The sequence below is a fragment of the Zerene cesonia genome, chromosome 14 (genome assembly GCF_012273895.1).
Source record: "Zerene cesonia ecotype Mississippi chromosome 14, Zerene_cesonia_1.1, whole genome shotgun sequence".
NCBI lineage: Eukaryota > Metazoa > Arthropoda > Insecta > Lepidoptera > Pieridae > Zerene > Zerene cesonia.
The window spans coordinates 2,845,241-2,863,341 of NC_052115.1; the positions used below are offsets into that span (position 1 = coordinate 2,845,241).

The window sequence follows — 18,101 nt, forward strand, 5'->3', positions numbered from 1 at the left end:
CGCCATTACAAAGTTACGTCGTCAGTTCATTCGCGATGTGTCAGGAACGCATTCTATGAACGGCCGAACTATAGTTACATTAATTTTTTTTTTATATTAGTTTACACAACATATATTTTGATGTTTCTATATGTATTGTTTCTAAGATAAATTCTTACTGATAAGGAATATCCGGAAATGGGTTCTAATTATTTTTTTTTTCAAAAGTAAAAGGAAATTTATTGCATTAAATTTTATAGCTTTCTTTTAACTTTCAATTTTATATTATGCTATATTACTTGCTCTGTGACATCTACGATTATACCTGTCACCGGTCATCATCCTGTCATGTGAATTGATTGACGGAGTAACTACTAACTAGTTTTTATCTGTGATTGAGCAGTGTTCCCAACTTAGGGGTTTTCCCCCCAAATTTAGGGGGTAAATTAGTGGAATGGGATTTTTTTAGGGGTTTTATATGTTTAGGGGTATTTTTAGGGTTTTTCTGAATATATAATATTCTGAATAAAAATAAAAATAAAATAAAAATAAAAATCATTAGTAAATGAATTCAATAGAACAAATTATAAATCACAAAGAACATGAAACCCAGACTCCTAATATAGCTTTCGCTCTGTTTCAGGAGTCTGTGTCTTCCCGATACAGTACACAATAGTTCAATTTAGACACAATAAAATGTAATTGCAGCTACATACATATGACATTTAAATTCTATAATTTAATTTAAGTTTATAATATTTAATAATTAGCAATTTTAATAATTTACATTTTATCAATATAATAGAACTATCCAATGCAATAATTAATTAAATTTATTTTTCAAATTAATTCGTAATGGTGGATCTTGTACAACATTCACTCCATCTTCTAAAATGTTAAGTTTATTCAATGTTAACATGTATGATTTTAAAAATTCTGACTCTTCAGAGGAAACTGACATAATTTTTAATGTATTAGTTAATTGATAAATAAAAAGCATTTACGAATATTAGTGAATATTACATATTATATTATTTTGATTATTATATACTATTATTTTTTAGGGGGATTTTCAAATAATTGACGCAGTTTTAAGGGGTTTTGACTTAGAGTTAGGGGTAAGTATTACTGAGAGTTGGTAACACTGTGATTGAGATTTGAGACTTGCGTGTTGACAGATATTCGCCTATGTTTACTAGTTTAATTAAACTTTATTTTTAATGATATTCAAGTTTTCTTTCCTTATTAAAGGAGTTCACTAATGATATAGTGATCTCACTCAAGTTAATCTGAAACATATATACGTGTAAGTACATTACTCCCTCTTAAAGTAGAACATAGAAAATTTTATGCTACAATCATCTAGTTATCTTAATCTTGGAAAACAAAAAAAAATATATACATACATATTGTATACTTATATATAAATCAATAGTTATAAATTAATTAGTTTGATCTATTACCTATTATCCAAATAATTGTACTACTAATTTTAATCAGGCAGTTTTCATAGGTAATTTTCCTTAAATATAAATTTAGAGTTAAATGCATGCTTTAAATTGTTATTAATGTTTGCGTCTTCCAGATCTTGCACGATCTATATATGATATTTTTATGATGGATATTGTCATAAAAATTAATAATCAGTCTAATGGGAGAGATAAACTTGCCAGGTCAGTGATAAAACTTTGTGTTTCTATAAATATGGCCATAAACTCGGCTCCGAATTTTATCAATAATCATAAATTCTGGAATTTAACTTCTTTCCTTCACATTTAAGGTTAATTCAATATGCAAGTCGACTAGTCTGGCATCAGTTAGAAAGGAGAAATGCAAATAAATATTCTATTGATAGAATAAAGAGCTTAGAAAGCAATTTAAGCACATTTAGAAAAGGTTTGTTGTTATATTTTTTTTATTTTTTATGGTACATAAGAAACTTTATTCACATAATCTGATATATATTTTTTTTTTTTTCAGTTTTAAGACTTGGAAGATGTCTTGACATATGTTATACAGCATTGAATTCGCTTAACATAGAAGATCCATTTTTAAGAATATCTTTAACTATAAGTAAAATAGCTCATGCATTATTTCTCTACGCAGATCATGTTGTGTGGTTGACAAAAAGTGGCTTCCTTAAAACAGATTCTGAGAACTGGAATCGCACTGCAAACAAATTCTGGTTGATATCCATAATTGCTAATTTAGCTCGAGATTTCTATGAAATCTTACATGTTCTAGAATTGAATAGAACAACATTTCTTAAACCCACAGATCTCATTGCAGGTTCTATAAAGAATTTTAATTTACATGTCAGTATGAAACATTTGTCTGCTATTCTTTGCTGTCATAAAGATATTTTCATAGATACATTAAAGAATTCTTGTGATATTTTTATTCCCTTAACAGCATTAGGTTTTACCAAATTAAGCCCTAGTGCTATTGGTACACTTGGAACATTATCATCAATTGCTGCATTAATTACTCTAGTGAAACCAATAACAAAATTAGTTCCTGCGTGAACTACTTAATTTTATAGAATTATATGTAGATTATCTTCAAATATGGTGGTATAAAATATGCGAATTTTTACAACTATGTTTTAAAATTTTCATTCTATGGGTCTTATAATGGTGTATGATAATCATCACAATAAGATATAATATTCATTGTTATGTTATAACAAGGAGAAGCTAATAAATGTGTATAATTAAATGGGTGTTTGTATATGACATGTGTGTTTTGTTTAAAATTTGACATAAACTTATTTCTAACATTACAAGATAGAATGGTGATAAAGTTGATTTTAATTTTGTAGTAGAAATCTGCGTCCGGCATTTTCACCCGCGTAAATGAGTATTCGTTGGAGTAAAAGTAACCTAAGTTATTCCTCATTACATTCGCTATCTGCCAGTGCAAGTCCCATCAAAATCGATCCTGCTATTCCAGAGATTAGCAGGAAACGAAATTATTTTGGTGTACGTACCATTTTATATATTCATATACATGTGGTATAAAACGGTTATTTCAATATTACAATCACGATAATAATACAACCTATAGATGTATAGCTAATAATAAATAGATAATATATATAGATAGATTTAAGTTTTTTGAAGAAAGAAAGACTTTTTTAGGATTATCCTTTATATGGTTTCTAGTTCATATACTTGGAAACGAAATGACGAATGATTGCAATTAAGATGTGGATGGAGTGAAATTGAGACAAATGTGATTTCTAAGAATATTTTTTGCTTGATTTATGAATTAATAGATGCGACACGCGGTTTCACTTGCGGATGAACCCACGGGAAATAGCAATTAGCAATCGTTTTGGAATATATAGCTCGTGTACACTGTACTATTTATTCTTCATTCTGTGACATTGGTTTTGGTAGCTGTTATTGTCTATTATGTCAAATAAAGTTGTCACTTGTCAAGTTATGTCTGTCAAAAAAGGGACTCTTGAAGTAGGTCTCAATTCGTTTGTTGTTAATAATAACTTTATCATAAAAGCATTACTCTGAAATTTAAAACAATGGCGCATAAAGTGAAAGACGCTGTAAAAAAATTTCTTTTGCTTGGCCAATGTGTACCTACTGTGAAGCAAAATGCAACAAAAATTCGTGTGAAGAGGTTAGAATTGGATGAAAATTTATTAATGGTATGGGTACAATATCTGTGTTATTTATTACATTATATGCAATTTGTGAAGATAGTCTAACTCGTACTTTTATAGTATTTCAGAAAAGATGAATTCTACTATTGCCATGATCCAAATAAAATGTGCAAGACTGGGGATATCGTTTTAATCAAAGCATTACCTCATAAAATGACAAAACTAATAACACACGAAGTAAAGGAAGTAGTACACCCGTTTGGTGATGTTACAGACCCTATTAGTGGAAAAAAAGTTGCGAAAGAAAGGTACCGTGAAGATATTGATAGACAAGCAGAACTGTACGGGAAACTCGATTCTACATTTGATTACGATAAAGCACCACCCAGAGGTTGGCAGGAGGGAAAGAAAGATTTTACATCAAAACCTACATATACGAAATTCCATGTTTTTGATGAGAATGATCCTTATGCAATTTAATTTTAGATATATAAGTTTAATATGATGTAATTTATAGATAGTGTAAATATGTGATTAGACTGCCATTTGTATTTTTCTTCACACCCCCATTTATGTAAACTGTAATGTATTATTTATTGGCAACACCTAGCAGGGCATTATTTGAGGATTGGACCTTATGTGACAATTTTGTAAATGAATATAATATTTCCTTATTTGTTTAAAGTTCAACAAACAAGTTATGCGCATACCTACATATATATTATATACATACATATTATGAGCTCCCTTCCATAACAGAAGTGCTAAAACATAAGTAGTATTCTTGTCTTCCTTTTTCTATTATTAATTTTGGTATAAGCTATGCATTCATGAATCAAGTGTTTACCATAATTTTTTTTTTTTCTATACAAAATTATTGAGTAAGGTTATTAGTAAAACCTTTTCTACTTTAGGTTAGTAGGTAAGTAGTATTAAAAATAACACAGTTTAAAAGAAAACATCGTACTTAAAAAAACAAATTTAATAAACAAAATTTCTATCTCATAATGCTGGTATCAGTCCTGCGCTAAAAATTCTCTTTCTAAAGCAGCTCCCATAAGGTTCCAAGAGCTATCATCGTCATCAGGGGGTATGTCATCATCAGAAGGAGGCGTTGAGGGCCTTGGCCGTTTCCTTGGTGCTGCATCTGGATTAATAATATAAATTAGTATAACCTTCTATAAAATCTACATTTACTGTATTGAAAAGCTTCACATAAAATTCTTAAAACAATGGACTAATTAACCTCTGGACCTGGCAAAAAATTCAAATGTATAAAAACTTGTTCAACAAAGTGAAGTATGATGCACACAATGTTTTTTAATTATTATTAACACAGATTCAATTTTCATAATAATTCACGTTATTTGTAGTGCTTGAACTGAGTTGATAAAAACAAAGATATTGATGAACAAATGAATTGACATTTGTTAATTCTTTGGTGTGATTCACATTATTGTTTTTAAATTTATGAAAATGAATATATATACACAAGGAAATTGCAGCTATGATTCTGTATGATATGATGAGTTAACTATCTTTTTAGTCTTTTATTCTAAACAGCCTTCCGAAGTTCAATATTACAGTGCTGACAAATACATACATAGTATGGGCAACAAGACTACCTTCATTGGTCTCATTTTAAGGGACGGATTGGTCTCATTTTAAAATTTGAAACTTGCATGTCCTCTACATGCAAGTTTCAAATTTTACTGATTTCAAAAGTTTGTGAATTACAAAACCAGCAATATATTCAACCAGTTACATACCAATTACTACCTAGAGTAGAAAATACTATACATTATTTTACAAGGGTATCTAAAGATTTGACTCTAAAGTATAAGGTACTATAATTACTTGTAATCTAACTAAGAGTGAGAGCAATGTGTACCTGTATCTGAATCACTAGAATTTTCTTCCTCTTTCTCTTGCAACCTGCAAACAAAGAACAATATAAGTAAATGAAACAAACCATATACAAGGTTTTTAAAATAGCTGATCAGCACTGAAGTTACAATTTTCCCAAACCTATTTCAATTTAATATTTTTATTTTACCTTTCTTGAGAGTTATTAGCAGTTTCAAGTGCTAGTAATCTATCTTCTGAAAGATTTTCTTCATCATCATCATCATCCTGTGGCTTTTTCTCTTCATCCGATGAGCTTTCGTCCGATTCATTAAAAATATCCTCCACCTAAAAGTATACAAATGAATACAAAAAAAAAATTGAAACAAAAAAAGAAATATCGCAAATAGAAAATAGATAACGGATAAATTAAGTTGATGTGATTATTTTAGATTTTATTTCAAGCTCATAAAATATGTTTCGTTTTGATAATCATGTAAATTAAGAGGAAACCCTAACTGTTTCTATTTGAGAGCATATTAAAAATAAACTCTATGATATAAATATTCACAAGATTATCTCTAGAGAAAGCGGTTATATACCTCCCGGTCCATATCAGCGATATCATCACTGGAGAAAGAGAGCAGCGGGTTGAGCGTGTCCATGAATCGTCCAGATGGCGTGCGCTTGCGTAGAGCGGGTGCGGGCGGCGCCGGCGGCGGGCTGCTACAGTGCGCTGGCGGACGACGCGCGCTGCTCTGTTGGAGAGTCCTTGTTATATATATTTAATATATGATAGTTGAGCACGCTTCGGTACGAATTGGCAATCAGCCTTACGCCTTTCCAAATGTTCATGGGCGGTGGTAGCGCTTACCATCAGGCGACCCACCAGCTCTATTGCCGACTGTGACATAAAAAGAGATAAGAAGCAGTTCATGTGTTAAAACTATGGATAAAGAAGAGTATTTAAACAGCTTTTGTGTTATTTGGTACATATACTCCAATACTATCAGAATTTATTCAAATCAAATTCAGAATCCATTAGTTAGTTTTGATTGCTTGAGTTATGAACATACAAACTGTTTTCCAAACCCTCACATTTTTTTATACACTTGTAAACAAAATCCACTTCATATTATAATAAATTACACATATTTTGGAAACAGAAATGTGATGATTACGAGAGGATACTTGTTGGCATATAACAAAAAATACTCAAATGAGTATAAAGTCAAATATAGTTGCAAAGTAATGCACCAATAATTGTATATGTATACATCATTAATTAAAATCAACATCAAATTACATAAATGTATATCATACCTGTCCTCCTCTTTGCAGTGGATATAGTCTCTCTTCAACTCTTTCCCACCTTTCAGCACAGGTCCAGAGCCACTCTGGTGTTACGACATGTACTTTTGTTTTTCCTTCTCCCATTCTACGACTGGCATTCACTTTAGCTGTACCTAGGTTCAAATACTTTTTAATAAACAAATATCAGAACAGAATGTATCTATTGAGTTTTTTTTGTCCCTTGTGCTAATATAACTTAGCAATGGATACAAATTTGTGATTATATACAATGTATAAAACATAACAGTCATAAAGCTATTTAAATCAATAATAAAAAAAAAAGATTAAAATGTAGCTACATATATATATATCTGTCACAGATTAAATAGGTCAACGACAATACAATGTGTACTATAACTATTTTGCATACATAAATGATAAAGTTTTGCTAGCCTGTTAATAAAAATAATATTTACCTGATCTAACTGCAACTAAATGTGTGGTTTTTTCAGTAAAATCCTGTGTCACTTCAGCCCCCAAACTTCTTGCAACTAAGTATGCCCTAGATGTCTCCAGCCTCTGATGAGTGGGAACTAGACCACTAAACACTAAACTGGTACCAGCTAACACCTTACTCTTTACTTCCGGAATGATAAATTTCAAATCAGGTATAGTTTCATGATCCATTTTCTCATACATATCATAGAAATGTCTGAAAATATTGTAAATTTATTAGAATTATCCTCTTATTTTAAAAATATGGTACCTAAGTAAGTCATGTTTTAAAAATTCATTTAATCATGTGTTGTTCTCGTATCTGTCTTCCATAAAAAGCTTAAATAAAGGAAGTCTTCAGTAGAACATATATTTTATGGATTTATAAGTGAAGTTACATAAATGCACTTTTATGTAACTTGTATCAGAATCCAACAAGAAAATTAATAGATTTTTTTATGCCTGTGTCAATATATTTATAAATTAGTAAGTAAGATTTACTTACTTATGTATCCTTTTTAATATATCCTCTAAATATATTAGGTAATCATCAGAATCCTCTATTTCTATCTGCCCATCTAAAGTTTCTAACCACCGAGGCTCTGACTCTACCACTACAGCATTTTCATTATTTTCAATTTTATCATTAGCTTGCTTTTCTTCTTCATCTTTCACCTTTTTATGAACAAGCTTTTCAGAATTGGTGTCATTATTTTTCGAATTTTCTTTGACATTATTCTGTGCAGATTCTTGCTTTTCTGGTTCTGCCTCCAATGTGGGCAATTGAGGCAATAGTGAGCCGTTTTTACCACTAATGGGCTTTGTTTTTTCATCAACTGTAAATAGGTTAAAACAGTTTACTATTAATGAATATAAACTCCACATTTTCATGAGAAAACGGTATCTTTAAGGATTTTCTAGGGTTTGATTTTTTTATTATTATTATTATGAGAAATACATACTTAAAGGAGGAGGAGCATTGATATCACCAGTGGACTGAAAGAATGAGTATGGTCTCACATGAATTAAATTTGCTGCATGTTTCCATACATCCTCTCTGTCATCAATTATGCACACCATATTGTCACCACATGGAAACAGTGCCCTGAAATAAATAAGCCCTGTTAAGAAATTTGTAATTTATATGCCTTGAGATTAAATGATTTATATACTTATAATGGTGATACATTGTTTGTCTTAATATAGTAACAGTAATTTTTAAAACGACATAATTTGGAAAACAAACATAAAAATTGGAATACAATGTGTAGTAATGAATTTAAATAGGTACAAGAAATTGCAAGGTATACCATACATATGGAAAGGAGAACATTTATATATTCAACAATTAAGGATGCTGAAATCAATGATATGAGTATTTTTTATTTCCTAATAAAATAACTTAATGTGAAATGGCCAAATTTGAACAAGTAATATTGAGATTATAAGAGAGACTAAGGGATAAGAATAATTAAATTGTTATTATTAATTTCTGATTTTCACACTTACTTTAAATTAGCTGATTTTGTTCTTGCGTCAAAACACTCATCTCTAGATAATATCCTATGAGAGAAATATTTTTTTTCAGGATCTAACAATTCAGTAACAGCATGTGCATACTGCCTGGCACCGAACGTACAGACATGCAATTCATAATTCTTTGCTGCTGCTTCTAAAAATTCTTGTGTTCTTGGTCTGAGTCTTGTATGACACCATCTTCCGGGACTTCCGGGGCCTCTCAAGAAGAAGTGTAGCACACCCTGGAGATGTTTAATAGACACTAAGAAAATAAAATATAGAAAAGACTGACTCTTATTTAAGCATTTGTTAATTTGGGGAAGAAAGAAATCACTGTAAAGAATTTAATTAATTTGTCACTTAAATCAATAAATAAAAGTGCATGATAAACATACTTAATAATTAAAGAAGCATTCCTTTTTTTTTAATATTGTTCCTGATATTAAAAAAAATTTACACACATATATATATATATATATATATATATATATATATATATATATATATATATATATATCATACATTTATAATATTATAATAACAAACTTACATTTATAATATTAGAATGAAGTTAATGATCAATGTTTTCAATTATCAAAGAGAATGTTGTATTTTTAGAAATGAAATATTACCTTAACATTGGGTGGAATATCATCATTTGTCGTATGCACTAGGGTCTGATCTAGATCTACAAGTAGCACCAATTTCTTATCTTTCAATAAACGATCTGCATCTTCCCGGCCTAATTTCTGAGCAAGTTCTTCTGACACCTGCAATTAGATAAAAATCAACGTCATTCTTACCTAAGAACTATTGTGCTTAAATGATAAATATCAACTGGAATTAAATTATGAAATGAAATGTTTCCTTCTTACAATATACCATATATGATTTTTTTTATTTCAATTTATTCAAAATCAATTTTTGTATATGTTTTTTTTCTTACTTTTAATTCAGGTACAGAATGAACCATAGGGACAATTGCGACGTCTTGCTTTTGGCGTTCTTCGGCGCGTAAATCCGCACCGCACTCTGCACACATATCTTTCATAACAGTAGGATGACGGCATTCTTCCAGATCGGCTAAGCATCCTCTGTAAATACAGTTTTAATTTATAAACATTAAAAATGTTTATATCTTTTAATAATCGGCGATTTTCTTTTAAGTCAGATTTGGCGCGCAAGCATTTCATATGACAAGTATATAAAGTTTGCCGGCTACTTTATTTGATGTCGGTAAAAAACAGATTTGAATAAGTACTTAATAACTTGAACATTTCATTTGGCCTTTACTGATAGAATCAAAAATTGTTTATCTTAAAATAACCTCCAAACAACAACTAGTAATTAGCTCTGACGTCACTTACCCAGGCTCTGCAATGTCTCCTTCTTTCACCTTGATGGATACGATAGTACCAGCGCGTAGGGCTTTAAACTTCTTAAATCCAGTACTATTGCCCGATGAATCACTGTATAAAAATAATATCTGTCCTTGGGATACAAAAGCGCCTTGCTTAACTTTCCATTTTTCTACTTTTATAGGCTTTTCACATGGAACAGAAATAGACATAGTTTTATCCGCCATTTTGAACGGAAATTACGCACATGATACAATTCTAGGTTTACTATTGGTCGATTTATTATCTTTTTGGCGGTTATTTAATAGTAACCAATTAAAAGTAATATTTTCTACGTCGATCAAATATGAACCAATAAAATTACTTTTAAAAGCGTCGAAATTGCCACTATTAACTATAAAAATTCCTTGCCAGTTTCTACTAGAAAAATATAAATTAAAAACTAGTGCAAATGTGATATGAATAAGAATATGAAGTTAGTTTTTATAATGAACAAACTTATTATTATTCATTGAAGCAAAGGTTTATATAGTCATTTAATAAATTCAAAACATTAACGTATAGAGAATCAATGAATTCTATACTCTAGCAAAGTATTTGAGGGTTTTGTGATTATCTTTACAATTTGAGAACTAGTTACTTGATGAGATTTCAATGGAACAGAAGATATTTGTTAGTCAATACCACAGATAATTTATACTATAGTCAATACCTCCTCCACTGCTGACAACATATTCTGTCGTTAATGGTCATCGTTGTCTTTTATCAGTTAGAAACTCAATGTCGTCTATGATCTGTCACCAAACGAAAACAGTTTTGTTGGAATAACGACAACATAATAATTATTTACTTTTATTTTGTTTTGTTTAAATAATTTAAAACTTAAACATGACTGATGAAAATATAACAGTGAGTGACAATTCAGATTTGGAAGACATTAGCACACCCGAGCTTCGTGGTTATTTGAGTAAATGGACGAATTATATACATGGTTGGCAAGATAGATTTATTGTGTTAAAAGATTCAACATTATCGTATTATAAAAGCGAATTAGAGAGCAATTTAGGATGCCGCGGTGCACTTTGTTTGAAAAAAGCTAAAGTCAAGGTGAGTTACTTCACTTGTTTACAACGTCGATCAAATTCCACAATAGGACATTACAAAAAAATTAATTTGCCCTTGTAGATGACTTTAATAAATATATTTTAAATTAATTTTAGTGGTCGAATGACCGTAACGACGATTGCTAGACCAACCATAAAATGAATTGTTTGTTCTAAAATGACTCTTATTTTACTAAGATGTTGTAAGATGGCATTGAGAATTATTTTAAATTTAAATAATAGATGATGAACTAAAAACAGCAACACTAAAAATTAAAAATTTATAATGCTAAATATGTACATTTTCTTAACATAAGATATATGATGAGAAACTTTAAAGAATGTTAATTCATTATAGTCTGGTTTTCCCCAAATGTAAATCTTTGTTTTTATAGTGATTATAACTTGTATGTGTGGGATAACTCAACTCTTTTCCTTTATACTTTATTCCAGCCACATGAATTTGATGACTGCAGATTTGATGTATCAGTCAATGATTGTGTTTGGTACTTAAGGGCTTCTAATCCAGAGGAAAAACAGCAGTGGATTGATGTTTTGGAGTCTTTTAAAGTAAGTCTCTTTATACACAGTGATGTGAATAATATTAATAAGTGTACAAATTTATGTAAGTTTTATAAGAGGTGATTCATAATGCATATTCCATATTGATAAAGATCAAGTCTATTTCATAGAAAGATATGATATACTTTTAGTGGGGCTGTGAAGAATTATATAATATATATATTGTCTAAAGAATTTTTATATAAAATAATCATTGTAAACATGAATATAAAATATCACTTTCATAAAACTCCAATAATGGTAACTAGATATGCATACAATTTTACGATTATGTTTCAATATTATCAGATTACAAGTTTATAGCTGATAAGGCCAACAACATTCCTAATAAATAACTCAATATGATTCTCATATAACTAGATTACAAAATATTATATATTTTATATATTTAATCCATTTCCCATCTTCTGTCCTATGCAAGTTAGTTTCTTTTAGAGGAAAGATGTTGAAAGAGATATTTTAATTACTCCATAATAGTTATTTTATTCAAATTTGAGTTAGTGAAGATAAGAGTTTTTGTAAAATTGAATTTTAATATGTTTACTAATTTTCTGATTTATTTGATTTGTTTTAATATATATGTTTAATTATAAAAAAAGTTGAACCTTTGTTAGTTAAACAATGAAAAAATTACGAGTTATACAAATTTTAACTCAAGGAGGATATATTTTCACATAGTATGTAGAATTTTTACTTAAATACAGAGATATATGATGTTCGATATATAAGAGTTGAGTTTGATTTTGTGAGTTATAGAGGTTTAGAGGCTCGAAGGGAGGAGAGCAAAACATTTTACAAGTTTTAAAAGATTTACTATATTATTTATTCAATTACTGCCTAATTCCTTGGGTCCAGACAGATTTCATGTCACTTATGGTGTAATAACAAATAAAAAAAAAATTAAATTAATTTTTATAGGTGGAATCAGGGTATGGTACAAGCTCAGACAGCAGTTCAAATGGAGGTGGCCTCCGAAGACATGGATCTATCACATCTCTGCAATCAACTGGATCACATGGTTATTATGTTTTTATCAATGGATATTAATAATGTTGACATAGTGTTGGTTAAATGTATCCATCTATAAAGTGGAATAGATTTATTTGTTAAATTTAACAATCTAATCTCAGGAAGTATTAAAAAGAAACTATTCTATCAGATAGCCATTCATCAAGGATACATGCATTTTTTTTTCTCCCATATTAATACCTACCTGTGTCACATGTAACTTACAAATAAATAATTTTGCTGAATAAATTGATGAATACTGAAAAAGATTTAAGCCAACAGAAGTCTACACACGAAAAAAAAAACATTAGCAGTCGTGGGACTGCCGATAGAAGTGAAAACGGAACTATTAAGTTGAGAGTAATTAAAACTATATGCAAAAATTATATGAAATTTTTTATAGCTATAGATATACTATTATCATTAGCATGTCGGTGACGCGAACCGAAGATTTTACCCTCTACCGAAACGCTCAACGCGCCTAAAGAAGTTTTCACTTCAAAAATAATATTAATACTTGAGAGACTTAACTTTAGACATTACATTGAACTAATGTAACAAAATGTTATGGTACATACATATTACCCTTTAATGGTACTGTCAGATTTAAAATGTAAGTCAGCAGTAATAAAAAGTAAAAAAGTTTTTAAGTGTCACATTAAGTGAATTAATGATAAGACTTATTAATGATCCATATACTACCTACCTATGTAGGTATATGGTATATAAATAATCCTCAATCATAAATAAATATAGTATATACCTACATGTAAATATTTTAATAATTGTTTTCATCTCTTTTATCAAACAGGCCGCACATCCCGTCGCTTGGCCGAAAAGATAGCAGAGCTGGAGACATTTAATGAATTATTATCAAAGCAAGCAACACAATTGCAGCAGTACTTTGATATGTGTGTTAAGACGTACCCGCATATAAATGACGAATCTGATGCTATTGATGCTGTGAAATTGGCTGACAGTAAGTGTTTTTTGTTTTTTATTACCAGTATGTAATTTATTATGACTATTTATTACTCTTAAATAAACAGTCCTGGACTAAATCAATCTGTAAAAAGGTAATATTTCGATTTATTTCAAAAATAGGGTTCTCATTCTTTTTTTTTATTTGTTTAGATACTTTAGATTTTTCGATTGGGTGACTGATTTTGATGATTTTTTTTATATGAAAGCTTATGCTTTCCATGTGGTCTCACTCAAATTGGACTAGTTCTGACAATTTGAAGGCGGTTTCATACACAAACAATAATTATCTCATTGTTCTTTTCCCTAAAACTAATATAAAAATAAACTTTCACTGTTTTTTAATATACATACACTTATTAAAACATCAGTTATGCTTATGCAATATATAAATTAATAAAACAATAAAAACAGAATTACTTATAATAAGTATTATTTCCGCTTAATAGACGCAGAGCACAAGAAGCGCCTGGAGGGCGTGCGCGCGACGAGCGCGTCGTTCCGCGCCACGTGCGGCGCCACCGTCGCCACCGTGCAGCACTGCGTCGAGCTGCTGCGCCGCCGCGACCAGCAGGCGCGCAAGGCGGAGGAGCTGTACATGTGAGTGGACGCGTGCACTGTGTGCGTGCGCGTGCGCGTGTGCGTGTGCGTGTGCGTGTGCGTGTGCGTGTGCGTGTGCGTGTGCGTGTGCGTGTGCGTGTGCGTGTGCGTGTGCGTGTGCGTGAGCGTGTGCGTGTGCGCGTGCGCGTGCGTGTGCGTGTGCGCGTGCGCGTGCGCGTGCGCGTGCGCGTGCGCGTGCGCGTGCGCGTGCGCGTGCGCGTGCGTTGTTTGGTACGCAATGTGGAGAAGTTGAATATCTTGTGATGTAAGGAGTTCTATATAGGAATTTGCAACAATATCGGCTTGCCCTACAATTGGAACCTTATAATGATGATGATGAGTGATGTATGTAGTCCATTCAATTGTTTTTAAATTAAGTAAACAAATCTAATCACGCTCATATTATAAATGTGAAAGATTATTTGTTTGAATGTTTGGCCGTCAATCACGCTGATACTATTGAACGGATTTTGATGAAATTTGGTATACAGACAGGGTACGAGCGGACTGGGAAGATAGGATACTTTTATCCTGATTAAATGCTCACTTGGGATAAAACAGAAATCTTTATATCCGAGAGGAGCGGCGACGAACGTCAAGTTATGTTTACAAACTATATTTTAAATATAATTATGAGCATTTAGCTATAGGTGTTAATATTGCATGTTAACAACAGATCCTGTGACCTATTTTTTCTCATTGCGTGTGTTAGGAAGGACAAATCAGTTGCGTCGCTTAACGCAGAATTAAGGAATGCACCTTGTCTTAAACGGTCAATCTTCTCAATCTTATCTAAGATTTTAAACAACGGCCGCCTGGACCTGTGCCATCCGAAAAATATAGGGATAACAAGAATTGTTATCATATAAATAACGTGTCACGTTGTTTGACGTATCACGCGATCGACAGCTGAACTATTCAACCGAATTTAATAAAATTTTCACATCATGTGCAGTTTGGTCCAACTTAAAAGATAGGAGTTTATATTATTTCAATTACGATTAATGACTACCATACTACCCGGGCAGAGCCGGGGCGTGCAGCTAGTAAAAATATGAAACCTGACTGCTATCTATTTGGATTTATATTATTAGAGTGAACTGGATGTGATTTATTAGCATTATAATATTTATTAGCTTTATATTTGAAACATGACCTGCATGCGTTAACTTTTCTTTAACAATATTTACATTATTGATGCGAAAGTCTGTCTGTCAAAATCCAAAGTCACAATTATAAATACATAATTTATTTATCCCATTTCTATTCAAACATTTTTTATTGTTCCATGCAATGAGTGCTTTATTCAATGGGATTTTACTTGGGTCCTATTTCCATGGTCCATATTATAAGATTTTAAAAGTCAATATGCTTATGAAACAATAACAATAACTATTTAAAAATTTACACCAGGGCATTGAAGAATCAGTTGACTGAGGCTCGATTGGCGTCGAAACCGGGTCCAGATCACGAGGTACGTACCATGTATTTTTATTACAATCTTTTCTATTCTCCTTTTTATATAAATTGACTACTACGATTTAAGTAGGGTAGGATTTAGCTAAAATTAAGTAAAAGAAAGGGAATGCAGATTTTTTTTAAAGAAAATGACCTATTGAATGAGTACTTTTTAAATAATTTTTATACGTTTATCTTATTTTATCTGTTAAAGTAAATTTACGGTAAACCACTGCTACTGCTGGGTTTACTCTACTTATTGTTAAATCGAGCGAGTATTATACATTCCCTCGTTCCAATAATCTTAACATCGTTAATGTAATTTCGACTGTGCCTATTAATAAAAGTTTCGTTGCTAAATTATTCAGTACCAAGTCTGAGAAAATATCGTCGCGTGGCGCAGATGTTCAGAAGTATATAATTAGTGTATAAACGTTTTATTCGTTATTTATTCATACAATTTTATGTAACACATCTCTCATTCTTGGGTAAACCTAAAAGTGCGCTTGGAAAAAAGGTAAATCAGTAATCTGTAGAAAATTATAATATTGCATGTTTAATCTTTAAAAATGAAAAAATTAAAAAAAAAATCTCACATATCATGTTTTTTATACATAATTCTGTTTTGTGATTATCTCTCTCGCATATTGCGGTTATAAAATATGCGGTACTGACATGCAAATCTATTTTATACTATATATTTTCAGGAATATTTATGCACTTATATGTTATACGTTGCTCTAGACATATGAGACAATTCGGAGTAGGTATTTTCTGTTACATACACTAAACTATTGTGTTTTTCTTTTGTCTAATGAAGGCGTTGACAACGCTTTTGTTACGCTTGATGGCAGTAGGCCACTGTAAGGCTATTGTGCTGCGGAGAGATTTCAGTTTTCTTATATTGTTTTTGAAGAAACCTTCTTGGTCATGAAATAAGGTTCATTTTTGCTCCATCTTTTTGAGTCATTTATATTTACAAAAATGTACTGCTGGAAGTATAATATAGCATTTAAGATATTCATGAATGCACCACGCAATTGTTTTAACATGTAAAGTATTTTATTGATAAAGTTTTATATGTCTATATGATGACATAACTTTGATTTTTATGTACCCTACGCGGGTTGACCATGGGGTCTGCGTTATGCATTAGATCGATTATGTAACAATCGATACACAATAATGCAAGTGTACACCATTTCTCGCAAACCCTCGAGGAATGCCAACGAAACGTTAGCCGTGTATGGTTTACATACGCTCGCGACGTAATGATATACGTTAAGAAATTCAGAGTTTACCAATCGTCCGCGCTAGGCGGTCGTTCGTGTGCAGTCCGCACTCCACGTGTTTTATTTTAGTTTGTTTACGTTACAGTAAATTCATCTTGTGTGCTCTTAATACGGTGCTTTCTGTGCCCTCGTGGAAATTATATGGTGATGATAGTTAGTACTATATAGGTGCTGCGTCATGAAGTTCAAACTTTTCAAGAAGAACCAACGTCAGGTGCGTTGACGCCTTTTTTTTTTCAGTGCATTCATTGCACTGCGCGTATGTCACGGTTGTTGTTTTGAAAGAGAGTTTGTATGGAATTGAGATGAAAATAATGAAAAGTGCAAATTTTATCCAAAAATTACAAGACCGTATGCTTCGTCATATCCATTAATTTTTAATTGAAACAGTGTACGAGGACACTAATGCGAATATAGTTGTTAATTAATTCGTTATTCATTAATATTTTTTATTATTAGCTCCAGGAATTCGTATCTACAGTTTAGATGTATTCGTGAAATTGAGATATATTTGAGAAATGTCTAAACATTTTATTTAATTTATTATATATATTTATTTTTTTTAATATTACTAATAATAGGTGTCGAAAATTGAACGCGTATTTAATCTTAGATGCTCCGATAAGATGTTAATGCAACTGCAGTCGAGTCGAAAAGGAAATAGCTTTCATATGCACATCGTCAGGCCTTTAGCTGACCTGATTTCAGATAAATGCATTCACGTTTATATTATGCCATTGAATTCGTAGCAACAATTCTCCATGCTCGATGGTAATCTATAATGTTACAATAATGTATTTTGATTTTATTTTACCATAAATCAGTTTCTTGATTCATGAGCGATATACCCTTATTCATATTAAATAATTTATAAATGTCCATAAAATAAAATAAAAGAAAGTGATAACGTACGTCATTGCAATTATCTGTTACTGTCTTATGTTAGGCAGCGTTCCCACTACGCCGG

General features: G+C 31.1%; 4 protein-coding genes across 4 annotated transcripts in view; 3 read left to right on the top strand and 1 right to left on the bottom strand.

The window, feature by feature from the left end:
• Positions 1-1,129: 1,129 nt before the first annotated feature.
• Positions 1,130-2,714, top strand: LOC119831720 (peroxisomal membrane protein 11B). The gene is made up of 4 exons (XM_038355195.1): positions 1,130-1,285; positions 1,565-1,652; positions 1,760-1,875; positions 1,960-2,714. The coding sequence occupies exons 2-4, from the start codon at positions 1,594-1,596 to the stop codon at positions 2,502-2,504; spliced, it is 720 nt and encodes a 239-aa protein (XP_038211123.1). The 5' UTR covers positions 1,130-1,285; positions 1,565-1,593; the 3' UTR covers positions 2,505-2,714.
• A 702-nt stretch (positions 2,715-3,416) lies between these two features.
• LOC119831695 (28S ribosomal protein S17, mitochondrial) lies at positions 3,417-4,146 on the top strand. Its single transcript, XM_038355153.1, has 2 exons — positions 3,417-3,646; positions 3,722-4,146. Exons 1-2 carry the CDS (start codon positions 3,521-3,523, stop codon positions 4,079-4,081), a joined length of 486 nt encoding a protein of 161 aa, XP_038211081.1. The 5' UTR covers positions 3,417-3,520; the 3' UTR covers positions 4,082-4,146.
• A 425-nt stretch (positions 4,147-4,571) lies between these two features.
• LOC119831994 (RNA polymerase II subunit A C-terminal domain phosphatase) lies at positions 4,572-10,358 on the bottom strand. Its single transcript, XM_038355572.1, has 12 exons — positions 10,120-10,358; positions 9,699-9,846; positions 9,385-9,522; positions 8,744-8,994; positions 8,197-8,339; positions 7,740-8,070; positions 7,216-7,451; positions 6,770-6,912; positions 6,049-6,204; positions 5,658-5,794; positions 5,493-5,536; positions 4,572-4,748 (listed from the first exon to the last, which is right to left on the bottom strand). Exons 1-12 carry the CDS (start codon positions 10,335-10,337, stop codon positions 4,618-4,620), a joined length of 2,076 nt encoding a protein of 691 aa, XP_038211500.1. The 5' UTR covers positions 10,338-10,358; the 3' UTR covers positions 4,572-4,617.
• Positions 10,359-10,893: 535 nt separating this feature from the next.
• Positions 10,894-18,101, top strand: part of LOC119831631 (ceramide transfer protein) — a 32,282-nt gene continuing 25,074 nt past the window's right edge. The window contains exons 1-6 of the mRNA XM_038355062.1: positions 10,894-11,217; positions 11,667-11,783; positions 12,714-12,813; positions 13,615-13,782; positions 14,234-14,384; positions 15,798-15,858. Of these exons, the coding sequence (XP_038210990.1) occupies positions 10,999-11,217; positions 11,667-11,783; positions 12,714-12,813; positions 13,615-13,782; positions 14,234-14,384; positions 15,798-15,858 (816 nt within the window). The 5' untranslated portion in view covers positions 10,894-10,998. The remainder of the gene's footprint in view (positions 11,218-11,666; positions 11,784-12,713; positions 12,814-13,614; positions 13,783-14,233; positions 14,385-15,797; positions 15,859-18,101) is intronic.